General features: G+C 47.6%; 1 protein-coding gene across 1 annotated transcript in view; it reads right to left on the reverse strand.

Annotated features, from left to right (window-relative positions):
• The window catches only part of LOC140379595 (kinase D-interacting substrate of 220 kDa B-like), a 219,615-nt gene that overhangs the window by 55,992 nt on the left and 141,094 nt on the right, over positions 1–22,529 (reverse strand). The window contains exons 18-20 of the mRNA XM_072464278.1: positions 21,047–21,314; positions 20,704–20,789; positions 1,257–1,418 (exon numbers count right to left, since the gene is read on the reverse strand). Coding sequence (XP_072320379.1) covers positions 1,257–1,418; positions 20,704–20,789; positions 21,047–21,314 — 516 coding nt within the window. The remainder of the gene's footprint in view (positions 1–1,256; positions 1,419–20,703; positions 20,790–21,046; positions 21,315–22,529) is intronic.

Consider the following 22,529-nt stretch of genomic DNA (forward strand, 5'->3'; position numbering starts at 1 on the left):
GAGTGAGGGGCGTGGCTAAAGCTAGCGTGTGTGAGGGGTGTGGCTAAAGCTAGCGTGTGTGAGGGGCGTGCCTAAAGCTAGCGTGTGTGAGGGGTGTGGCTAAAGCTAGCGTGTGTGAGGGGTGTGGCTAAAGCTAGCGTGTGTGAGGGGTGTGGCTAAAGCTAGCGTGAGTGAGGGGCGTGGCTAAAGCTAGCGTGTGTGAGAGGCGTGGCTAAAGCTAGCGTGTGTGAGGGGTGTGGCTAAAGCTAGTGTGTGTGAGGGGCGTGGCTAAAGCTATCGTGTGTGAGGGGTGTGGCTAAAGCTAGCGTGTGTGAGGGGCGTGCCTAAAGCTAGCGTGTGTGAGGGGCGTGGCTAAAGCTAGCGTGTGTGAGGGGTGTGGCTAAAGCTAGCGTGTGTGAGGGGCGTGGCTAAAGCTAGCGTGAGTGAGGGGCGTGGCTAAAGCTAGCGTGTGTGAGAGGCGTGGCTAAAGCTATCGTGTGTGAGGGGTGTGGCTAAAGCTAGCGTGTGTGAGGGGTGTGGCTAAAGCTAGCGTGTGTGAGGGGTGTGGCTAAAGCTAGCGTGTGTGAGGGGTGTGGCTAAAGCTAGCGTGTGTGAGGGGTGTGGCTAAAGCTAGCGTGTGTGAGGGGTGTGGCTAAAGCTAGCGTGAGTGAGGGGCGTGGCTAAAGCTAGCGTGTGTGAGGGGCGTGGCTAAAGCTAGCGTGTGTGAGGGGCGTGGCTAAAGCTAGCGTGTGTGAGGGGCGTGGCTAAAGCTAGCGTGTGTGAGGGGCGTGGCTAAAGCGAGCGTGTGTGAGGGGTGTGGCTAAAGCTAGTGTGTGTGAGGGGTGTGGCTAAAGCTAGCGTGTGTGAGGGGAGTGGCTAAAGCTAGCGTGTGTGAGAGGGGCGTGGCTAAAGCTAGCGTGTGTGAGGGGCGTGGCTAAAGCTAGTGTGTGAGGGGCGTGGCTAAAGCTAGTGTGTGTGAGGGGCGTGGCTAAAGCTAGTGTGTGTGAGGGGCGTGGCTAAAGCTAGCGTGTGTGAGGGGTGTGGCTAAAGCTAGCGTGTGTGAGGGGCGTGCCTAAAGCTAGCGTGTGTGAGGGGCGTGGCTAAAGCTAGTGTCAGTGAGCTAAAGCGAGCGTGGCTCTCTGGCCTGGTTCTCTCACCTGATTGGCTCTCTGGCCTGGTTCTCTCACCTGATTGGCTCTCTGGCCTGGCTCTCTCACCTGATTGGCTCTCTGGCCTGGTTCTCTCACCTGATTGGCTCTCTGGCTTGGTTCTCTCACCTGATTGGCTCGGAGCAGCCGTCCTGTCAGGGACACGATGTTGAGGAGACGTCTCATGCTCTGAGGACTGATGTCATTGAACCAGTCTTCAGCCAACATGAGTTTAGACAAGTCCAGAGACATCTGACGAGTGACAGGTCTTTGTCTGCGACGCAGAGTGTCCTGAGAGGAGGAGAGAGGAGGAGAGGAGGAGAGAAGGAGAGAGGAGGGGAGAGGAGAGAAGGAGAGAGGAGGGGAGAGGAGAGAAGGAGAGAGGAGGGGAGAGGAGAGAAGGAGAGGAGAGAGAAGGAGAGAGGAGGGGAGAGGAGAGAAGGAGAGAGGAGGGGAGAGGAGAGAAGGAGAGAGGAGGGGAGAGGAGAGAAGGAGAGGAGAGAAAAGGAGAGAGGAGGGGAGAGGAGAGAAGGAGAGAGGAGGGGAGAGGAGAGAAGGAGAGGAGAGAAAAGGAGAGAGGAGGGGAGAGGAGAGAAGGAGAGAGGAGGGGAGAGGAGGACGGAGGAGAGAGGAGGAGAGAGGAGAGAAGGAGAGAGGAGGGGAGAGGAGGAGAGGAGAGAGGAGGAGAGAGGAGAAGGAGAGGAGAGAGAAGGAGAGGAGGAGAGGAGGAGAGGAGAGAGAGAGGAGAGAAGGAGAGGAGAGAGAAGGAGAGGAGGAGAGGAGAGAGGAGAGAGAGAGGAGAGAAGGAGAGAGGAGAGAGGAGGGGAGAGGAGAGAAGGAGAGAGGAGGGGAGAGGAGGAGGGAGAGGAGAGAGGAGGAGAGAGGAGAGAAGGAGAGAGGAGGGGAGAGGAGAGAGGAGGAAAGAGGAGGAGATAGAAGGAGAGGAGAGAGAAGGAGAGGAGAGGGGAGGGGAGAGGAGGGGAGAGGAGAGAAGGAGAGAGGAGGGGAGAGGAGGACGGAGGAGAGAGGAGAGAAGGAGAGAGGAGGGGAGAGGAGGAGGGAGGAGAGAGGAGGAGAGAGGAGAGAAGGAGAGAGGAGGGGAGAGGAGGAGGGAGGAGAGAGGAGGAGAGAGGAGGGGAGAGGAGGAGGGAGGAGAGGAGGAGAGAGGAGGAAAGGAGGAGAGAGGAGAAGGAGAGGAGAGAGAAGGAGAGGAGGAGAGGAGGGGAGAGGAGAAGGAGAGGAGAGAGAGAGGAGAGAAGGAGAGAGGAGGGGAAAGGAGAGAAGGAGAGAGGAGGGGAGAGGAGAGAAGGAGAGAGGAGGGGAGAGGAGAGAAGGAGAGAGGAGGGGAGAGGAGGACAGAGGAGAGAGGAGGAGAGAGGAGAGAAGGAGAGAGGAGGGGAGAGGAGGAGAGGAGAGAGGAGGAGAGAGGAGAAGGAGAGGAGAGAGAAGGAGAGGAGGAGAGGAGAGAGAGAGGAGAGAAGGAGAGGAGAGAGAAGGAGAGGAGGAGAGGAGAGAGAGTGGAGAGAAGGAGAGAGGAGAGAGGAGGGGAGAGGAGAGAAGGAGAGAGGAGGGGAGAGGAGGAGGGAGAGGAGAGAGGAGGAGAGAGGAGAGAAGGAGAGAGGAGGGGAGAGGAGGAGGGAGAGGAGAGAGGAGGAGAGAGGAGAGAAGGAGAGAGGAGGGGAGAGGAGAGAGGAGGAAAGAGGAGATAGAAGGAGAGGAGAGAGAAGGAGAGGAGAGGGGAGGGGAGAGGAGGGGAGAGGAGAGAAGGAGAGAGGAGGGGAGAGGAGGACGGAGGAGAGAGGAGGAGAGAGGAGAGAAGGAGAGGAGGAGGGAGGAGGGGAGAGGAGGAGGGAGAGGAGAGAGGAGAGAAGGAGAGAGGAGGGGAGAGGAGGAGGGAGGAGAGAGGAGGAGAGAGGAGGGGAGAGGAGGAGGGAGGAGAAGGAGAGGAGAGAGAAGGGGAGAGGAGAAGGAGAGGAGAGAGAGAGGAGAAAAGGAGAGAGGAGGGGAGAGGAGAGAAGGAGAGAGGAGGGGAGAGGAGAGAAGGAGAGAGGAGGGGAGAGGAGAGAAGGAGAGAGGAGGGGAGAGGAGGACGGAGGAGAGAGGAGGAGAGAGGAGAGAAGGAGAGAGGAGGGGAGAGGAGGAGAGGAGAGAGGAGGAGAGAGGAGAAGGAGAGGAGAGAGAAGGAGAGGAGGAGAGGAGGAGAGGAGAGAGAGAGGAGAGAAGGAGAGGAGAGAGAAGGAGAGGAGGAGAGGAGAGAGGAGAGAGAGAGGAGAGAAGGAGAGAGGAGAGAGGAGGGGAGAGGAGAGAAGGAGAGAGGAGGGGAGAGGAGGAGGGAGAGGAGAGAGGAGGAGAGAGGAGGAGAGAGGAGAGAAGGAGAGAGGAGGGGAGAGGAGAGAGGAGGAAAGAGGAGGAGATAGAAGGAGAGGAGAGAGAAGGAGAGGAGAGGGGAGGGGAGAGGAGGGGAGAGGAGAGAAGGAGAGAGGAGGGGAGAGGAGGACGGAGGAGAGAGGAGGAGAGAGGAGAGAAGGAGAGGAGGAGGGAGGAGGGGAGAGGAGGAGGGAGAGGAGAGAGGAGGAGAGAGGAGAGAAGGAGAGAGGAGGGGAGAGGAGGAGGGAGGAGAGAGGAGGAGAGAGGAGGGGAGAGGAGGAGGGAGGAGAGGAGGAGAGAGGAGGAAAGGAGGAGAGAGGAGAAGGAGAGGAGGAGTTATTAACACGGGCTCTAAAGTTTGACATGGACTAAACCAGGACTAAACCAGGTCTAAACCAGGTCTAAACCAGGACTAAACCAGGACTAAACCAGGTCTAAACCAGGTCTAAACCAGGTTTAAACCAGGACTAAACCAGGTCTAAACCAGGTCTAAACCAGGACTAAACCAGGACTAAACCAGGACTAAACCAGGTCAAAACCAGGACTAAACCAGGACTAAACCAGGACTAAACCAGGTCTAAACCAGGTCTAAACCAGGACTAAACCAGGTCTAAACCAGGTCTAAACCAGGACTAAACCAGGACTAAACCAGGACTAAACCAGGTCTAAACCAGGACTAAACCAGGTCTAAACCAGGTCTAAACCAGGACTAAACCAGGTCTAAACCAGGTCTAAACCAGGTCTAAACCAGGTTTAAACCAGGACTAAACCAGGTCTAAACCAGGTCTAAACCAGGACTAAACCAGGACTAAACCAGGACTAAACCAGGTCAAAACCAGGACTAAACCAGGACTAAACCAGGACTAAACCAGGTCTAAACCAGGTCTAAACCAGGACTAAACCAGGTCTAAACCAGGTCTAAACCAGGTCTAAACCAGGTCTAAACCAGGACTAAACCAGGACTAAACCAGGTCTAAACCAGGACTAAACCAGGTCTAAACCAGGTCTAAACCAGGACTAAACCAGGTCTAAACCAAGTCTAAACCAGGTCTAAACCAGGACTAAACCAGGACTAAACCAGGTCTAAACCAGGACTAAACCAGGTCTAAACCAGGTCTAAACCAGGACTAAACCAGGTCTTAACCAGGTCTAAACCAGGACTAAACCAGGTCTAAACCAGGACTAAACCAGGACTAAACCAGGACTAAACCAGGTCAAAACCAGGACTAAACCAGGACTAAACCGGGACTAAACCGGGACTAAACCGGGTCTAAACCAGGTCTAAACCAGGACTAAACCAGGTCTAAACCAGGTCTAAACCAGGTCTAAACCAAGTCAAAACCAGGTCTAAACCAGGACTAAACCAGGTCTAAACCAGGTCTAAACCAGGTCTAAACCAGGTCTAAACCAAGTCTAAACCAGGTCTAAACCAGGACTAAACCAGGACTAAACCAGGTCTAAACCAGGTCTAAACCAAGTCTAAACCAGGTCTAAACCAGGACTAAACCAGGACTAAACCAGGACTAAACCAGGTCTAAACCAGGTCTAAACCAAGTCTAAACCAGGTCTAAACCAGGACTAAACCAGGACTAAACCAGGTCTAAACCAGGTCTAAACCAGGTCTAAACCAGGTCTAAACCAGGACTAAACCAGGTCTAAACCAGGTCTAAACCAGGACTAAACCAGGTCTAAACCAGGTCTAAACCAGGTCTAAACCAGGTCTAAACCAGGACTAAACCAGGACTAAACCAGGTCTAAACCAGAACTAAACCAGGACTAAACCAGGTCTAAACCAGGACTAAACCAGGACTAAACCAGGTCTAAACCAGGACTAAACCAGGACTAAACCAGGTCTAAACCAGGACTAAACCAGGTCTAAACCAGGTGTAAACCAGGTCAAAACCAGGTCTAAACCAGGACTAAACCAGGTCTAAACCAGGTCTAAACCAGGACTAAACCAGGACTAAACCAGGACTAAACCAGGTCTAAACCAGGTCTAAATCAGGACTAAACCAGGACTAAACCAGGTCTAAACCAGGACTAAACCAGGTCTAAACCAGGTCTAAACCAGGACTAAACCAGGTCTAAACCAGGACTAAACCAGGTCTAAACCAGGTCTAAACCAGGACTAAACCAGGACTAAACCAGGACTAAACCAGGACGAAACCAGTTCTAAACCAGGTCTAAACCAGGACTAAACCAGGTCTAAACCAGGACTAAACCAGGACTAAACCAGGTCTAAACCAAGTCTAAACCAGGTCTAAACCAGGTCTAAACCAGGACTAAACCAGGACTAAACCAGGTCTAAACCAGGTCTAAACCAGGTCTAAACCAGGACTAAACCAGGTCTAAACCAAGTATAAACCAGGTCTAAACCAGGTCTAAACCAGGACTAAACCAGGACTAAACCAGGACTAAACCAGGTCTAAACCAGGACTAAACCAGGACTAAACCAGGACTAAACCAGGTCTAAACAAAGTCTAAACCAGGTCTAAACCAGATCTAAACCAGGTCTAAACCAGGACTAAACCAGGACTAAACCAGGTATAAACCAGGTCTAAACCAAGTCTAAACCAGGTCTAAACCAGGACTAAACCAGGTCAAAACCAGGACTAAACCAGGACTAAACCAAGTCTAAACCAGGTCTAAACCAGGACTAAACCAGGTCAAAACCAGGACTAAACCAGGACTAAACCAGGACTAAACCAGGTCTAAACCAGGTCTAAACCAGGTCTAAACCAGGACTAAACCAGGACTAAACCATGTCTAAACCAGGTCTAAACCAGATCTAAACCAGGTCTAAACCAGGACTAAACCAGGACTAAACCAGGTATAAACCAGGTCTAAACCAAGTCTAAACCAGGTCTAAACCAGGACTAAACCAGGTCAAAACCAGGACTAAACCAGGACTAAACCAAGTCTAAACCAGGTCTAAACCAGGACTAAACCAGGTCAAAACCAGGACTAAACCAGGACTAAACCAGGACTAAACCAGGTCTAAACCAGGACTAAATCAGGTCTAAACCAGGACTAAACCAGGACTAAACCAGGTCTAAACCAGGACTAAACCAGGACTAAACCAGGTCTAAACCAGGTCAAAACCAGGACTAAACCAGGATTAAACCAGGTCTAAACCAGGACTAAACCAGGTCTAAACCAGGTGTAAACCAGGACTAAACCAGGTCTAAACCAGGTCAAAACCAGGACTAAACCAGGACTAAACCAGGACTAAACCAGGTCTAAACCAGGTCTAAACCAGGACTAAACCAGGTCTAAACCAGGTCTAAACCAGGTCTAAACCAGGACTAAACCAGGACTAAACCAGGTCTAAACCAAGTCTAAACCAGGTCTAAACCAGGACTAAACCAGGACTAAACCAGGTCTAAACCAGGACTAAACCAGGTCTAAACCAGGTCTAAACCAGGACTAAACCAGGTCTTAACCAGGTCTAAACCAGGACTAAACCAGGTCTAAACCAGGACTAAACCAGGACTAAACCAGGACTAAACCAGGACTAAACCAGGTCTAAACCAGGTCTAAACCAGGACTAAACCAGGACTAAACCAGGACTAAACCAGGTCAAAACCAGGACTAAACCAGGACTAAACCAGGACTAAACCAGGTCTAAACCAGGTCTAAACCAGGACTAAACCAGGTCTAAACCAGGTCTAAACCAGGTCTAAACCAGGACTAAACCAGGACTAAACCAGGTCTAAACCAAGTCTAAACCAGGTCTAAACCAGGACTAAACCAGGACTAAACCAGGTCTAAACCAGGACTAAACCAGGTCTAAACCAGGTCTAAACCAGGACTAAACCAGGTCTTAACCAGGTCTAAACCAGGACTAAACCAGGTCTAAACCAGGACTAAACCAGGACTAAACCAGGACTAAACCAGGTCAAAACCAGGACTAAACCGGGACTAAACCGGGACTAAACCGGGACTAAACCGGGTCTAAACCAGGTCTAAACCAGGACTAAACCAGGTCTAAACCAGGTCCAAACCAGGTCTAAACCAAGTCAAAACCAGGTCTAAACCAGGACTAAACCAGGTCTAAACCAGGTCTAAACCAAGTCTAAACCAGGTCTAAACCAGGACTAAACCAGGACTAAACCAGGACTAAACCAGGTCTAAACCAAGTCTAAACCAGGTCTAAACCAGGACTAAACCAGGACTAAACCAGGACTAAACCAGGTCTAAACCAGGTCTAAACCAAGTCTAAACCAGGTCTAAACCAGGACTAAACCAGGACTAAACCAGGTCTAAACCAGGTCTAAACCAGGTCTAAACCAGGACTAAACCAGGTCTAAACCAGGTCTAAACCAGGACTAAACCAGGTCTAAACCAGGTCTAAACCAGGTCTAAACCAGGACTAAACCAGGACTAAACCAGGTCTAAACCAGAACTAAACCAGGACTAAACCAGGTCTAAACCAGGACTAAACCAGGACTAAACCAGGTCTAAACCAGGACTAAACCAGGACTAAACCAGGTCTAAACCAGGACTAAACCAGGTCTAAACCAGGTCTAAACCAGGACTAAACCAGGACTAAACCAGGACTAAACCAGGTCTAAACCAGGTCTAAATCAGGACTAAACCAGGACTAAACCAGGTCTAAACCAGGACTAAACCAGGTCTAAACCAGGTCTAAACCAGGACTAAACCAGGTCTAAACCAGGACTAAACCAGGTCTAAACCAGGTCTAAACCAGGACTAAACCAGGACTAAACCAGGACTAAACCAGGACGAAACCAGTTCTAAACCAGGTCTAAACCAGGACTAAACCAGGTCTAAACCAGGTCTAAACCAGGACTAAACCAGGACTAAACCAGGACTAAACCAGGACTAAACCAGGTCTAAACCAGGTCTAAACCAGGACTAAACCAGGACTAAACCAGGTCTAAACCAAGTCTAAACCAGGTCTAAACCAGGTCTAAACCAGGACTAAACCAGGACTAAACCAGGTCTAAACCAGGTCTAAACCAGGTCTAAACCAGGACTAAACCAGGTCTAAACCAAGTATAAACCAGGTCTAAACCAGGTCTAAACCAGGACTAAACCAGGACTAAACCAGGACTAAACCAGGTCTAAACCAGGTCTAAACCAGGTCTAAACCAGGACTAAACCAGGTCTAAACCAGGTCTAAACCAGGACTAAACCAGGTCTAAACCAGGTCTAAACCAGGTCTAAACCAGGACTAAACCAGGACTAAACCAGGTCTAAACCAGAACTAAACCAGGACTAAACCAGGTCTAAACCAGGACTAAACCAGGACTAAACCAGGTCTAAACCAGGACTAAACCAGGACTAAACCAGGTCTAAACCAGGACTAAACCAGGTCTAAACCAGGTCTAAACCAGGACTAAACCAGGACTAAACCAGGACTAAACCAGGTCTAAACCAGGTCTAAATCAGGACTAAACCAGGACTAAACCAGGTCTAAACCAGGACTAAACCAGGTCTAAACCAGGTCTAAACCAGGACTAAACCAGGTCTAAACCAGGACTAAACCAGGTCTAAACCAGGTCTAAACCAGGACTAAACCAGGACTAAACCAGGACTAAACCAGGACGAAACCAGTTCTAAACCAGGTCTAAACCAGGACTAAACCAGGTCTAAACCAGGTCTAAACCAGGACTAAACCAGGACTAAACCAGGACTAAACCAGGACTAAACCAGGTCTAAACCAGGTCTAAACCAGGACTAAACCAGGACTAAACCAGGTCTAAACCAAGTCTAAACCAGGTCTAAACCAGGTCTAAACCAGGACTAAACCAGGTCTAAACCAGGTCTAAACCAGGTCTAAACCAGGACTAAACCAGGTCTAAACCAAGTATAAACCAGGTCTAAACCAGGTCTAAACCAGGACTAAACCAGGACTAAACCAGGACTAAACCAGGTCTAAACCAGGTCCAAACCAGGACTAAACCAGGACTAAACCAGGACTAAACCAGGTCTAAACAAAGTCTAAACCAGGTCTAAACCAGATCTAAACCAGGTCTAAACCAGGACTAAACCAGGACTAAACCAGGTATAAACCAGGTCTAAACCAAGTCTAAACCAGGTCTAAACCAGGACTAAACCAGGTCAAAACCAGGACTAAACCAGGACTAAACCAAGTCTAAACCAGGTCTAAACCAGGACTAAACCAGGTCAAAACCAGGACTAAACCAGGACTAAACCAGGACTAAACCAGGTCTAAACCAGGTCTAAACCAGGTCTAAACCAGGACTAAACCAGGACTAAACCATGTCTAAACCAGGTCTAAACCAGGATTAAACCAGGACTAAACCAAGAATAAACCAGGACTAAATCAGGTCTAAACCAGGACTAAACCAGGACTAAACCAGGTCTAAACCAGGACTAAACCAGGACTAAACCAGGTCTAAACCAGGTCAAAACCAGGACTAAACCAGGAGCAAACCAGGTCTAAACCAGGACTAAACCAGGTCTAAACCAGGTGTAAACCAGGACTAAACCAGGTCTAAACCAGGTCTAAACCAGGTCTAAACCAGGACTAAACCAGGACTAAACCAGTTCTAAACCAGGTCTAAACCAGGACTAAACCAGGTCTAAACCAGGACTAAACCAGGACTAAACCAGGTCCAAACCAGGTCTAAACCAGGTCTAAACCAGGACTAAACCAGGACTAAACCAGGTCTAAACCAGGTCTAAACCAAGTCTAAACCAGGTCTAAACCAGGTCTAAACCAGGACTAAACCAGGACTAAACCAGGACTAAACCAGGTCTAAACCAGGTCTAAACCAAGTCTAAACCAGGTCTAAACCAGGACTAAACCAGGACTAAACCAGGACTAAACCAGGACTAAACCAGGTCTAAACCAGGTCTAAACCAGGTCTAAACCAGGACTAAACCAGGTCTAAACCAGGACTAAACCAGGTCTAAACCAGGTCTAAACCAGGACTAAACCAGGACTAAACCAGGTCTAAACCAGGTCTAAACCAGGTCTAAACCAGGACTAAACCAGGACTAAACCAGGTCTAAACCAGGACTAAACCAGGACTAAACCAGGTCAAAACCAGGACTAAACCAGGACTAAACCAGGACTAAACCAGGTCTAAACCAGGACTAAACCAGGACTAAACCAGGACTAAACCAGGTCTAAACCAGGTCTAAACCAGGTCTAAACCAGGTCTAAACCAGGACTAAACCAGGTCTAAACCAGGACTAAACCAGGATTAAACCAGGTCTAAACCAGGACTAAACCAGGACTAAACCAGGTCTAAACCAGGACTAAACCAGGATTAAACCAGGTCTAAACCAGGACTAAACCAAGAATAAACCAGGACTAAATCAGGTCTAAACCAGGACTAAACCAGGATTAAACCAGGTCTAAACCAGGACTGAACCAGGACTAAACCAGGTCTAAACCAGGTCTAAACCAGGACTAAACCAGGACTAAACCAGGACTAAACCAGGACTAAACCAGGTCTAAACCAGGACTAAACCAGGATTAAACCAGGTCTAAACCAGGACTAAACCAGGACTAAACCAGGTCTAAACCAGGACTAAACCAGGATTAAACCAGGTCTAAACCAGGACTAAACCAAGAATAAACCAGGACTAAATCAGGTCTAAACCAGGTCTAAACCATGTTTAAACCAGGACTAAACCAGGTCTAAACCAGGTCTAAACCAGGTCTAAACCAGGACTAAACCAGGACTAAACCAGGTCTAAACCAGGACTAAACCAGGATTAAACCAGGTCTAAACCAGGACTAAACCAGGACTAAACCAGGTCTAAACCAGGACTAAACCAGGATTAAACCAGGTCTAAACCAGGACTAAACCAAGAATAAACCAGGACTAAATCAGGTCTAAACCAGGACTAAACCAGGATTAAACCAGGTCTAAACCAGGACTGAACCAGGACTAAACCAGGTCTAAACCAGGTCTAAACCAGGACTAAACCAGGACTAAACCAGGTCTAAACCAGGTCTAAACCAGGACTAAACCAGGACTAAACCAGGTCTAAACCAGGTCTAAACCAGGACTAAACCAGGACTAAACCAGGACTAAACCAGGTCTAAACCAGGTCTAAACCAGGTCTAAACCAGGACTAAACCAGGACTAAACCAGGTCTAAACCAAGTCTAAACCAGGTCTAAACCAGGACTAAACCAGGTCTAAACCAGGACTAAACCAGGTCTAAACCAGGTCTAAACCAGGTCTAAACCAGGACTAAACCAGGACTAAACCAGGTCTAAACCAGGTCTAAACCAGGACTAAACCAGGTCTAAACCAGGACTAAACCAGGACTAAACCAGGACTAAACCAGGACTAAACCAGGTCTAAACCAAGTCTAAACCAGGTCTAAACCAGGACTAAACCAGGTCTAAACCAGGTCTAAACCAGGACTAAACCAGGACTAAACCAGGTCTAAACCAAGTCTAAACCAGGTCTAAACCAGGACTAAACCAGGTCTAAACCAGGACTAAACCAGGTCTAAACCAGGTCTAAACCAGGTCTAAACCAGGACTAAACCAGGACTAAACCAGGTCTAAACCAAGCCTAAACCAGGTCTAAACCAGGTCTAAACCAGGTCTAAACCAGGTCTAAACCAGGTCTAAACCAGGACTAAACCAGGACTAAACCAGGTCCAAACCAGGTCTAAACCAAGTCTAAACCAGAACTAAACAAGGACTAAACCAGGTCAAAACCAGGACTAAACCAGGACTAAACCAGGACTAAACCAGGTCTAAACCAGGACTAAACCAGGTCTAAACCAGGTCTAAACCAGGTCTAAACCAGGACTAAACCAGGTCTAAACCAGGACTAAACCAGGACTAAACCAGGTCAGAACCAGGTCTAAACCAGGTCTAAACCAGGACTAAACCAGGAGTAAACCAAGCCTAAACCAGGTCTAAACCAGGTCTAAACCAGGTCTAAACCAGGTCTAAACCAGGTCTAAACCAGGACTAAACCAGGACTAAACCAGGTCCAAACCAGGTCTAAACCAAGTCTAAACCAGAACTAAACAAGGACTAAACCAGGTCAAAACCAGGACTAAACCAGGACTAAACCAGGACTAAACCAGGTCTAAACCAGGACTAAACCAGGTCTAAACCAGGTCTAAACCAGGACTAAACCAGGTCTAAACCAGGACTAAACCAGGACTAAACCAGGTCCAAACCAGGTCTAAACCAAGTCTAAACCAGAACTAAACAAGGACTAAACCAGGTCAAAACCAGGACTAAACCAGGACTAAACCAGGACTAAACCAGGTCTAAACCAGGACTAAACCAGGTCTAAACCAGGTCTAAACCAGGACTAAACCAGGTCTAAACCAGGACTAAACCAGGACTAAACCAGGTCAGAACCAGGTCTAAACCAGGTCTAAACCAGGACTAAACCAGGACTAAACCAGGTCTAAACCAGGACTAAACCAGGTCTAAACCAGGTCTAAACCAGGTCTAAACCAGGTCTAAACCAGGTCTAAACCAGGACTAAACCAGGACTAAACCAGGACTAAACCAGGTCTAAACCAGGACTAAACCAGGTCTAAACCAGGTCTAAACCAGGACTAAACCAGGACTAAACCAGGTCTAAACCAGGACTAAACCAGGTCTAAACCAGGTCTAAACCAGGTCTAAACCAGGTCTAAACCAGGTCTAAACCAGGACTAAACCAGGACTAAACCAGGTCTAAACCAGGACTAAACCAGGACTAAACCAGGTCTAAAACAGGTCTAAACCAGGTCTAAACCAGGTCTAAACCAGGTCTAAACCAAGTCTAAACCAGGTCTAAACCAGGTCTAAACCAGGACTAAACCAGGACTAAACCAGGACTAAACCAGGTCTAAACCAGGTCTAAACCAAGTCTAAACCAGGTCTAAACCAGGACTAAACCAGGACTAAACCAGGACTAAACCAGGTCTAAACCAGGTCTAAACCAGGTCTAAACCAGGTCTAAACCAGGACTAAACCAGGACTAAACCAGGTCTAAACCAGGACTAAACCAGGTCTAAACCAGGACTAAACCAGGTCTAAACCAAGTCTAAACCAGGTCTAAACCAGGTCTAAACCAGGACTAAACCAGGACTAAACCAGGACTAAACCAGGTCTAAACCAGGTCTAAACCAAGTCTAAACCAGGTCTAAACCAGGACTAAACCAGGACTAAACCAGGACTAAACCAGGTCTAAACCAGGTCTAAACCAGGTCTAAACCAGGTCTAAACCAGGACTAAACCAGGACTAAACCAGGTCTAAACCAGGACTAAACCAGGTCTAAACCAGGTCTAAACCAGGACTAAACCAGGCCCAAACCAGGTCTAAACCAGGTCTAAACCAGGTCTAAACCAGGACTAAACCAGGACTAAACCAGGTCTAAACCAGGACTAAACCAAGAATAAACCAGGACTAAACCAGGTCTAAACCAGGACTAAACCAGGACTAAACCAGGTCTAAAACAGGTCTAAACCAGGTCTAAACCAGGTCTAAACCAGGTCTAAACCAAGTCTAAACCAGGTCTAAACCAGGTCTAAACCAGGACTAAACCAGGACTAAACCAGGACTAAACCAGGTCTAAACCAGGTCTAAACCAAGTCTAAACCAGGTCTAAACCAGGACTAAACCAGGACTAAACCAGGTCTAAACCAGGTCTAAACCAGGACTAAACCAGCTCCAAACCAGGTCTAAACCAGGTCTAAACCAGGTCTAAACCAGGACTAAACCAGCACTAAACCAGGTCTAAACCAGGACTAAACCAAGAATAAACCAGGACTAAACCAGGTCTAAACCAGGACTAAACCAGGACAAAACCAGGACAAAACCAGGTCAAAACCAGGACTAAACCAGGACTAAACCAGGACTAAACCAGGTCTAAACCAGGTCTAAACCAGGACTAAACCAGGACTAAACCAGGTCTAAACCATGTCTAAACCAGGTCTAAACCAGGACTAAAACAGGTCTAAAACAGGTCTAAACCAGGTCTAAAACAGGTCTAAACCAGGTCTAAACCAAGTCTAAACCAGGTCTAAACCAGGTCTAAACCAGGACTAAACCAGGACTAAACCAGGACTAAACCAGGTCTAAACCAGGTCTAAACCAAGTCTAAACCAGGTCTAAACCAGGACTAAACCAGGACTAAACCAGGACTAAACCAGGTCTAAACCAGGTCTAAACCAGGTCTAAACCAGGACTAAACCAGGACTAAACCAGGTCTAAACCAGGTCTAAATCAGGTCTAAACCAGGTCTAAACCAGGACTAAACCAGGACTAAACCAGGTCTAAACCAGGACTAAACCAAGAATAAACCAGGACTAAACCAGGTCTAAACCAGGACTAAACCAGGACTAAACCAGGTCAAAACCAGGTCTAAACCAGGACTAAACCAGGACTAAACCAGGTCTAAACCATGTCTAAACCAGGACTAAACCAGGACTAAACCAGGTCTAAACCAGGTCTAAACCAGGTCTAAACCAGGACTAAACCAGGACTAAACCAGGTCTAAACCAGGACTAAACCAGGATTAAACCAGGTCTAAACCAGGACTAAACCAGGACTAAACCAGGTCTAAACCAGGACTAAACCAGGATTAAACCAGGTCTAAACCAGGACTAAACCAGGACTAAACCAGGTCTAAACCAGGTCAAAACCAGGACTAAACCAGGATTAAACCAGGTCTAAACCAGGACTAAACCAGGACTAAACCAGGACTAAACCAAGTCTAAACCAGGTCTAAACCAGGACTAAACCAGGTCTAAACCAGGACTAAACCAGGTCTAAACCAGGTCTAAACCAGGTCTAAACGAGGACTAAACCAGGACTAAACCAGGACTAAACCAGGTCTAAAACAGGTCTAAACCAGGTCTAAACCAGGTCTAAACCAGGACTAAACCAGGTCTAAACCAGGTCTAAACCAAGTCTAAACCAAGTCTAAACCAGGTCTAAACCAGGTCTAAACCAGGTCTAAACCAGGACTAAACCAGGACTAAACCAGGTCCAAACCAGGTCTAAACCAGGTCTAAACCAAGTCTAAACCAGAACTAAACAAGGACTAAACCAGGTCAAAACCAGGACTAAACCAGGACTAAACCAGGACTAAACCAGGTCTAAACCAGGTCTAAACCAGGTCTAAACCAGGACTAAACCAGGTCAAAACCAGGACTAAACCAGGACTAAACCAGGTCTAAACAAGGTCTAAACCAGGACTAAACCAGGACTAAACCAGGTCTAAACCAGGACTAAACCAGGTCTAAACCAGGTCAAAACCAGGTCTAAACCAGGACTAAACCAGGTCTAAACCAGGTCTAAACCAGGTCTAAACCAGGACTAAACCAGGACTAAACCAGGACTAAACCAGGTCTAAACCAGGTCTAAACCAGGACTAAACCAGGACTAAACCAGGACTAAACCAGGTCTAAACCAGGACTAAACCAGGACTAAACCAGGTCTAAACCAGGTCTAAACCAGGTCTAAACCAGGACTAAACCAGGACTAAACCAGGTCTAAACCAGGACTAAACCAGGACTAAACCAGGACTAAACCAGGTCTAAACCAGGACTAAACGAGGACTAAACCAGGACTAAACCAGGTCTAAACCAGGTCTAAACCAGGACTAAACCAGGACTAAACCAGGTCTAAACCAGGACTAAACCAGGACTAAACCAGGTCTAAACCAAGTCTAAACCAGGTCTAAACCAGGTCTAAACCAGGTCTAAACCAGGTCAAAACCAGGTCTAAACCAGGACTAAACCAGGTCTAAACCAGGTCTAAACCAGGTCTAAACCAGGACTAAACCAGGACTAAACCAGGTCTAAACCAGGTCTAAACCAGGACTAAACCAGGTCTAAACCAGGACTAAACCAGGACTAAACCAGGTTTAAACCAGGTCTAAACCAGGACTAAACCAGGACTAAACCAGGACTAAACCAGGTCTAAACCAGGTCTAAACCAGGACTAAACCAGGACTAAACCAGGTCTAAACCAGGTCAAAACCAGGTCTAAACCAGGACTAAACCAGGTCTAAACCAGGTCTAAACCAGGACTAAACCAGGATTAAACCAGGTCTAAACCAGGTCTAAACCAGGACTAAACCAGGACTAAACCAGGACTAAACCAGGACTAAACCAGGTCTAAACCAGGACTAAACCAGGACTAAACCAGGACTAAACCAGGTCTAAACCAGGTCTAAACCAGGACTAAACCAGGACTAAACCAGGTCTAAACCAGGTCTAAACCAGGACTAAACCAAGCATAAACCAGGACTAAATCAGGTCTAAACCAGGACTAAACCAGGACTAAACCAGGTCTAAACCAGGACTAAACCAGGTCTAAACCAGGTCTAAACCAGGACTAAACCAGGTCTAAACCAGGTCTAAACCAGGTCTAAACCAGGACTAAACCAGGTCTAAACCAGGTCTAAACCAGGACTAATCCAGGACTAAACCAGGTCTAAATCAGGACTAAACCAGGTCTAACCCAGGTCTAAACCAGGACTAAACCAGGTCTAAACCAGGACTAAACCAGGACTAAACCAGGTCTAAACCAGGTCTAAACCAGGACTAAACCAGGACTAAACCAGGTCTAAACCAGGTCTAAACCAGGACTAAACCAGGACTAAACCAGGTCTAAACCAGGTCTAAACCAGGACTAAACCAGGTCTAAACCAGGTCTAAACCAGGATTAAACCAGGACTAAACCAGGTCTAAACCAGGTCTAAACCAGGTCTAAACCAGGACTAAACCAGGACTAAACCAGGTCTAAACCAAGTCTAAACCAGGTCTAAACCAGGACTAAACCAGGACTAAACAAGGACTAAACCAGGTCTAAACCAGGACTAAACCAGGTCTAAACCAGGACTAAACCTGGTCTAAACCAGGTCTAAACCAAGACTAAACCAGGACTAAACCAGGTCTAAACCAGGTCTAAACCAGGACTAAACCAGGTCTAAACCAGGTTTAAACCAGGACTAAACCAGGACTAAAACAGGTCTAAACCAAGTCTAAACCAGAACTAAACAAGGACTAAACCAGGTCAAAACCAGGACTAAACCAGGACTAAACCAGGACTAAACCAGGTCTAAACCAGGTCTAAACCAGGTCTAAACCAGGACTAAACCAGGTCAAAACCAGGACTAAACCAGGACTAAACCAGGTCTAAACAAGGTCTAAACCAGGACTAAACCAGGACTAAACCAGGTCTAAACCAGGACTAAACCAGGTCTAAACCAGGTCAAAACCAGGTCTAAACCAGGTCTAAACCAGGTCTAAACCAGGACTAAACCAGGACTAAACCAGGACTAAACCAGGTCTAAACCAGGTCTAAACCAGGACTAAACCAGGACTAAACCAGGACTAAACCAGGTCTAAACCAGGACTAAACCAGGACTAAACCAGGTCTAAACCAGGTCTAAACCAGGTCTAAACCAGGACTAAACCAGGACTAAACCAGGACTAAACCAGGACTAAACCAGGTCTAAACCAGGACTAAACCAGGTCTAAACCAGGTCTAAACCAGGTCAAAACCAGGTCTAAGCCAGGACTAAGCCAGGTCTAAACCAGGACTAAACGAGGACTAAACCAGGACTAAACCAGGTCTAAAACAGGTCTAAACCAGGTCTAAACCAGGTCTAAACCAGGACTAAACCAGGACTAAACCAGGTCTAAACCAGGACTAAACCAGGACTAAACCAGGTCTAAACCAAGTCTAAACCAGGTCTAAACCAGGTCTAAACCAGGTCTAAACCAGGTCAAAACCAGGTCTAAACCAGGACAAAACCAGGTCTAAACCAGGTCTAAACCAGGTCTAAACCAGGACTAAACCAGGACTAAACCAGGTCTAAACCAGGTCTAAACCAGGACTAAACCAGGTCTAAACCAGGACTAAACCAGGACTAAACCAGGTTTAAACCAGGTCTAAACCAGGACTAAACCAGGACTAAACCAGGACTAAACCAGGTCTAAACCAGGTCTAAACCAGGACTAAACCAGGACTAAACCAGGTCTAAACCAGGTCAAAACCAGGTCTAAACCAGGACTAAACCAGGTCTAAACCAGGTCTAAACCAGGACTAAACCAGGATTAAACCAGGTCTAAACCAGGTCTAAACCAGGACTAAACCAGGACTAAACCAGGACCAGGACTAAACCAGGACTAAACCAGGTCTAAACCAGGACTAAACCAGGACTAAACCAGGACTAAACCAGGTCTAAACCAGGTCTAAACCAGGACTAAACCAGGACTAAACCAGGTCTAAACCAGGTCTAAACCAGGACTAAACCAAGCATAAACCAGGACTAAATCAGGTCTAAACCAGGACTAAACCAGGACTAAACCAGGTCTAAACCAGGACTAAACCAGGTCTAAACCAGGTCTAAACCAGGACTAAACCAGGTCTAAACCAGGTCTAAACCAGGTCTAAACCAGGACTAAACCAGGTCTAAACCAGGTCTAAACCAGGACTAATCCAGGACTAAACCAGGTCTAAATCAGGACTAAACCAGGTCTAACCCAGGTCTAAACCAGGACTAAACCAGGTCTAAACCAGGACTAAACCAGGACTAAACCAGGTCTAAACCAGGTCTAAACCAGGACTAAACCAGGACTAAACCAGGTCTAAACCAGGTCTAAACCAGGACTAAACCAGGACTAAACCAGGTCTAAACCAGGTCTAAACCAGGACTAAACCAGGTCTAAACCAGGATTAAACCAGGACTAAACCAGGTCTAAACCAGGTCTAAACCAGGTCTAAACCAGGACTAAACCAGGTCTAAACCAAGTCTAAACCAGGTCTAAACCAGGACTAAACCAGGACTAAACAAGGACTAAACCAGGTCTAAACCAGGCCTAAAGCAGGACTAAACCAGGTCTAAACCAGGACTAAACCTGGTCTAAACCAGGTCTAAACCAAGACTAAACCAGGACTAAACCAGGTCTAAACCAGGTCTAAACCAGGACTAAACCAGGTCTAAACCAGGTTTAAACCAGGACTAAACCAGGACTAAACCAGGACTAAACCAGGTCTAAACCAGGACTAAACCAGGACTAAACCAGGTCTAAACCAAGTATAAACCAGGTCTAAACCAGGTCTAAACGAGGACTAAACCAGGACTAAACCAGGAGTAAACCAGGACTAAACCAGGAATAAACCAGGACTAAACCAGGTCTAAACCAGGTCTAAACCAAGTCTAAACCAGAACTAAACCAGGACTAAACCAGGTCAAAACCAGGACTAAACCAGGTCTAAACCAGGTCTAAACCAAGTCTAAACCAGGTCTAAACCAGGACTAAACCAGGTCAAAACCAGGACTAAACCAGGACTAAACCAGGACTAAACCAGGTCTAAACCAGGACTAAACCAGGTCTAAACCAGGTCTAAACCAGGTCTAAACCAGGACTAAACCAGGTCTAAACCAGGACTAAACCAGGACTAAACCAGGTCAGAACCAGGTCTAAACCAGGTCTAAACCAGGACTAAACCAGGACTAAACCAGGTCCAAACCAGGACTAAACCAGGTCTAAACCAGGTCTAAACCAGGTCTAAACCAGGACTAAACCAGGACTAAACCAGGACTAAACCAGGTCCAAACCAGGACTAAACCAGGAGTAAACCAGGTCTAAACCAGGTCTAAACCAGGACTAAACCAGGACTAAACCAAGTCTAAACCAGGTCAAAACCAGGTCAAAACCAGGACTAAACCAGGACTAAACCAGGACTAAACCAGGTCAAAACCAGGACTAAACCAGGTCTAAACCAGGACTAAACCAGGACTAAACCAGGTCTAAACCAGGTCTAAACCAGGACTAAACCAGGACTAAACCAGGACTAAACCAGGTCTAAACCAGGACTAAACCAGGAGTAAACCAGGTCTAAACCATGACTAAACCAGGTCTAAACCAGGACTAAACCAGGTCTAAACCAGGTCTAAACCAGGTCTAAACCAGGACTAAACCAGGACTAAACCAGCACTAAACCAGGTCTAAACCAGGACTAAACCAGGACTAAACCAGGACTAAACCAGGTCAAAACCAGGACTAAACCAGGTCTAAACCAGGACTAAACCAGGACTAAACCAGGACTAAACCTGGTCTAAACCAGGTCTAAACCAGGACTAAACCAGGTCTAAACCAGGTCTAAATCAGGACTAAACCAGGTCCAAACCAGGTCTAAACCAGGTCTAAACCAGGACTAAACCAGGTCTAAACCAGGACTAAACCAGGTCTAAACCAGGTCTAAACCAGGTCTTACCCGTCGGTTCAGAGTGGTCTTGCTGCCAAATTTGAGATCTGCCAAACTGGTCTGGGAGAGTTTCCGGTCCAGCTCCTCGTGCCATCCTGAAGAAAAATAAATTTCAGACTGTGTTTGTCTAAAGGTGATGTTTGTCTAAAGGTGATGTTTGTCTAAAGGTGATGTTTGTCTAAAGGTGATGTTTGTCTAAAGGTGATGTTTGTCTAAAGGTGATGTTTGTCTAAAGGTGATGTTTGTCTGGACTAAAAAGACTCTAAACACGTAAAGACCTTTTGTCACAGAGACAGTGACTCTTTAGTCGTAATAAGTAAGGGTTAAATAGAGTTTGTTTGTGGCTTAATACCGGCTTCAGAGAGCGTCTGGCGCTGGCTGCCTGGCTCCGCCTCCCCGTTGGCGGGCGGGGGCGGGGCTTGCACCTGTCGGCGGGCGGGGCAAAGGCCTCGGCTGTGCAGGAAGACGGGCAGGTGCACGGCGTTCCTCATGTAGTCGTGTCCGTTGATGTTGGAGTCCCTGAGGACGCTGCTCAGAGACTGGTTTATGGCCTTTATGATGATGTGAGGGTCCGACGCAAAGATGGAGATGAACGGACCTTTGGAGAACAAGATGCGCACCTGACGAAGAGAAGAAGACTAATGAGAAGAACAGACCTTTGGACAACAAGATGAGAGAAGAAGAACAGACGTGACCCCAAGAAACCAGGAGCAAGAGAAGAAGACCAACACTAGCACAGGCTCCAGGGGATCATGTGACATGGATCAATACAGAGGGGGAGGAGCTTGGAGGTTTGGGGGAGGAGTGTACCAGGAGCACATTAGGTGCGTGTCATAATGTGTGTTAAATGTCCTGAGCAGAGGAAGTGACATCAGTGTGTGCAGAGGAAGTGACATCAGTGTGTGTGCAGAGGAAGTGACATCAGTGTGTGCAGAGGAAGTGACATCAGTGTGTGTGCAGAGGAAGTGACATCAGTGCGTGCAGAGGAAGTGACATCAGTGTGTGCAGAGGAAGTGACATCAGTGTGTGTGCAGAGGAAATGACATCAGTGTGTGCAGAGGAAGTGACATCAGTGTGTGCAGAGGAAGTGACATCAGTGTGTGTGCAGAGGAAATGACATCAGTGTGTGCAGAGGAAGTGACATCAGTGTGTGCAGAGGAAGTGACATCAGTGTGTGCAGAGGAAGTGACATCAGTGTGTGTGCAGAAGAAGTGACATCAGTGCGTGCAGAGGAAGTGACATCAGTGTGTGCAGAGGAAGTGACATCAGTGCGTGCAGAGGAAGTGACATCAGTGCGTGCAGAGGAAGTGACATCAGTGTGTGCAGAGGAAGTGACATCAGTGTGTGTGCAGAGGAAGTGACATCAGTGCGTGCAGAGGAAGTGACATCAGTGTGTGCAGAGGAAGTGACATCAGTGCGTGCAGAGGAAGTGACATCAGTGTGTGCAGAGGAAGTGACATCAGTGTGTGCAGAGGAAGTGACATCAGTGTGTGCAGAAGAAGTGACATCAGTGTGTAGAGGAAGTGACATCAGTGTGTAGAGGAAGTGACATCAGTGCGTGCAGAGGAAGTGACATCAGTGTGTGCAGAGGAAGTGACATCAGTGCGTGCAGAGGAAGTGACATCAGTGCGTGCAGAGGAAGTGACATCAGTGTGTGCAGAGGAAGTGACATCAGTGTGTGTGCAGAGGAAGTGACATCAGTGCGTGCAGAGGAAGTGACATCAGTGTGTGTGCAGAGGAAGTGACATCAGTGCGTGCAGAGGAAGTGACATCAGTGCATGCAGAGGAAGTGACATCAGTGCGTACAGAGGAAGTGACATCAGTGCGTGCAGAGG

Source organism: Eucyclogobius newberryi, unplaced genomic scaffold, assembly GCF_026437365.1.
Source record: "Eucyclogobius newberryi isolate DKJ021-1_F unplaced genomic scaffold, fEucNew1.0.hap1 SCAF_43, whole genome shotgun sequence".
In the NCBI taxonomy this organism is placed as follows: Eukaryota; Metazoa; Chordata; class Actinopteri; order Gobiiformes; family Gobiidae; genus Eucyclogobius; species Eucyclogobius newberryi.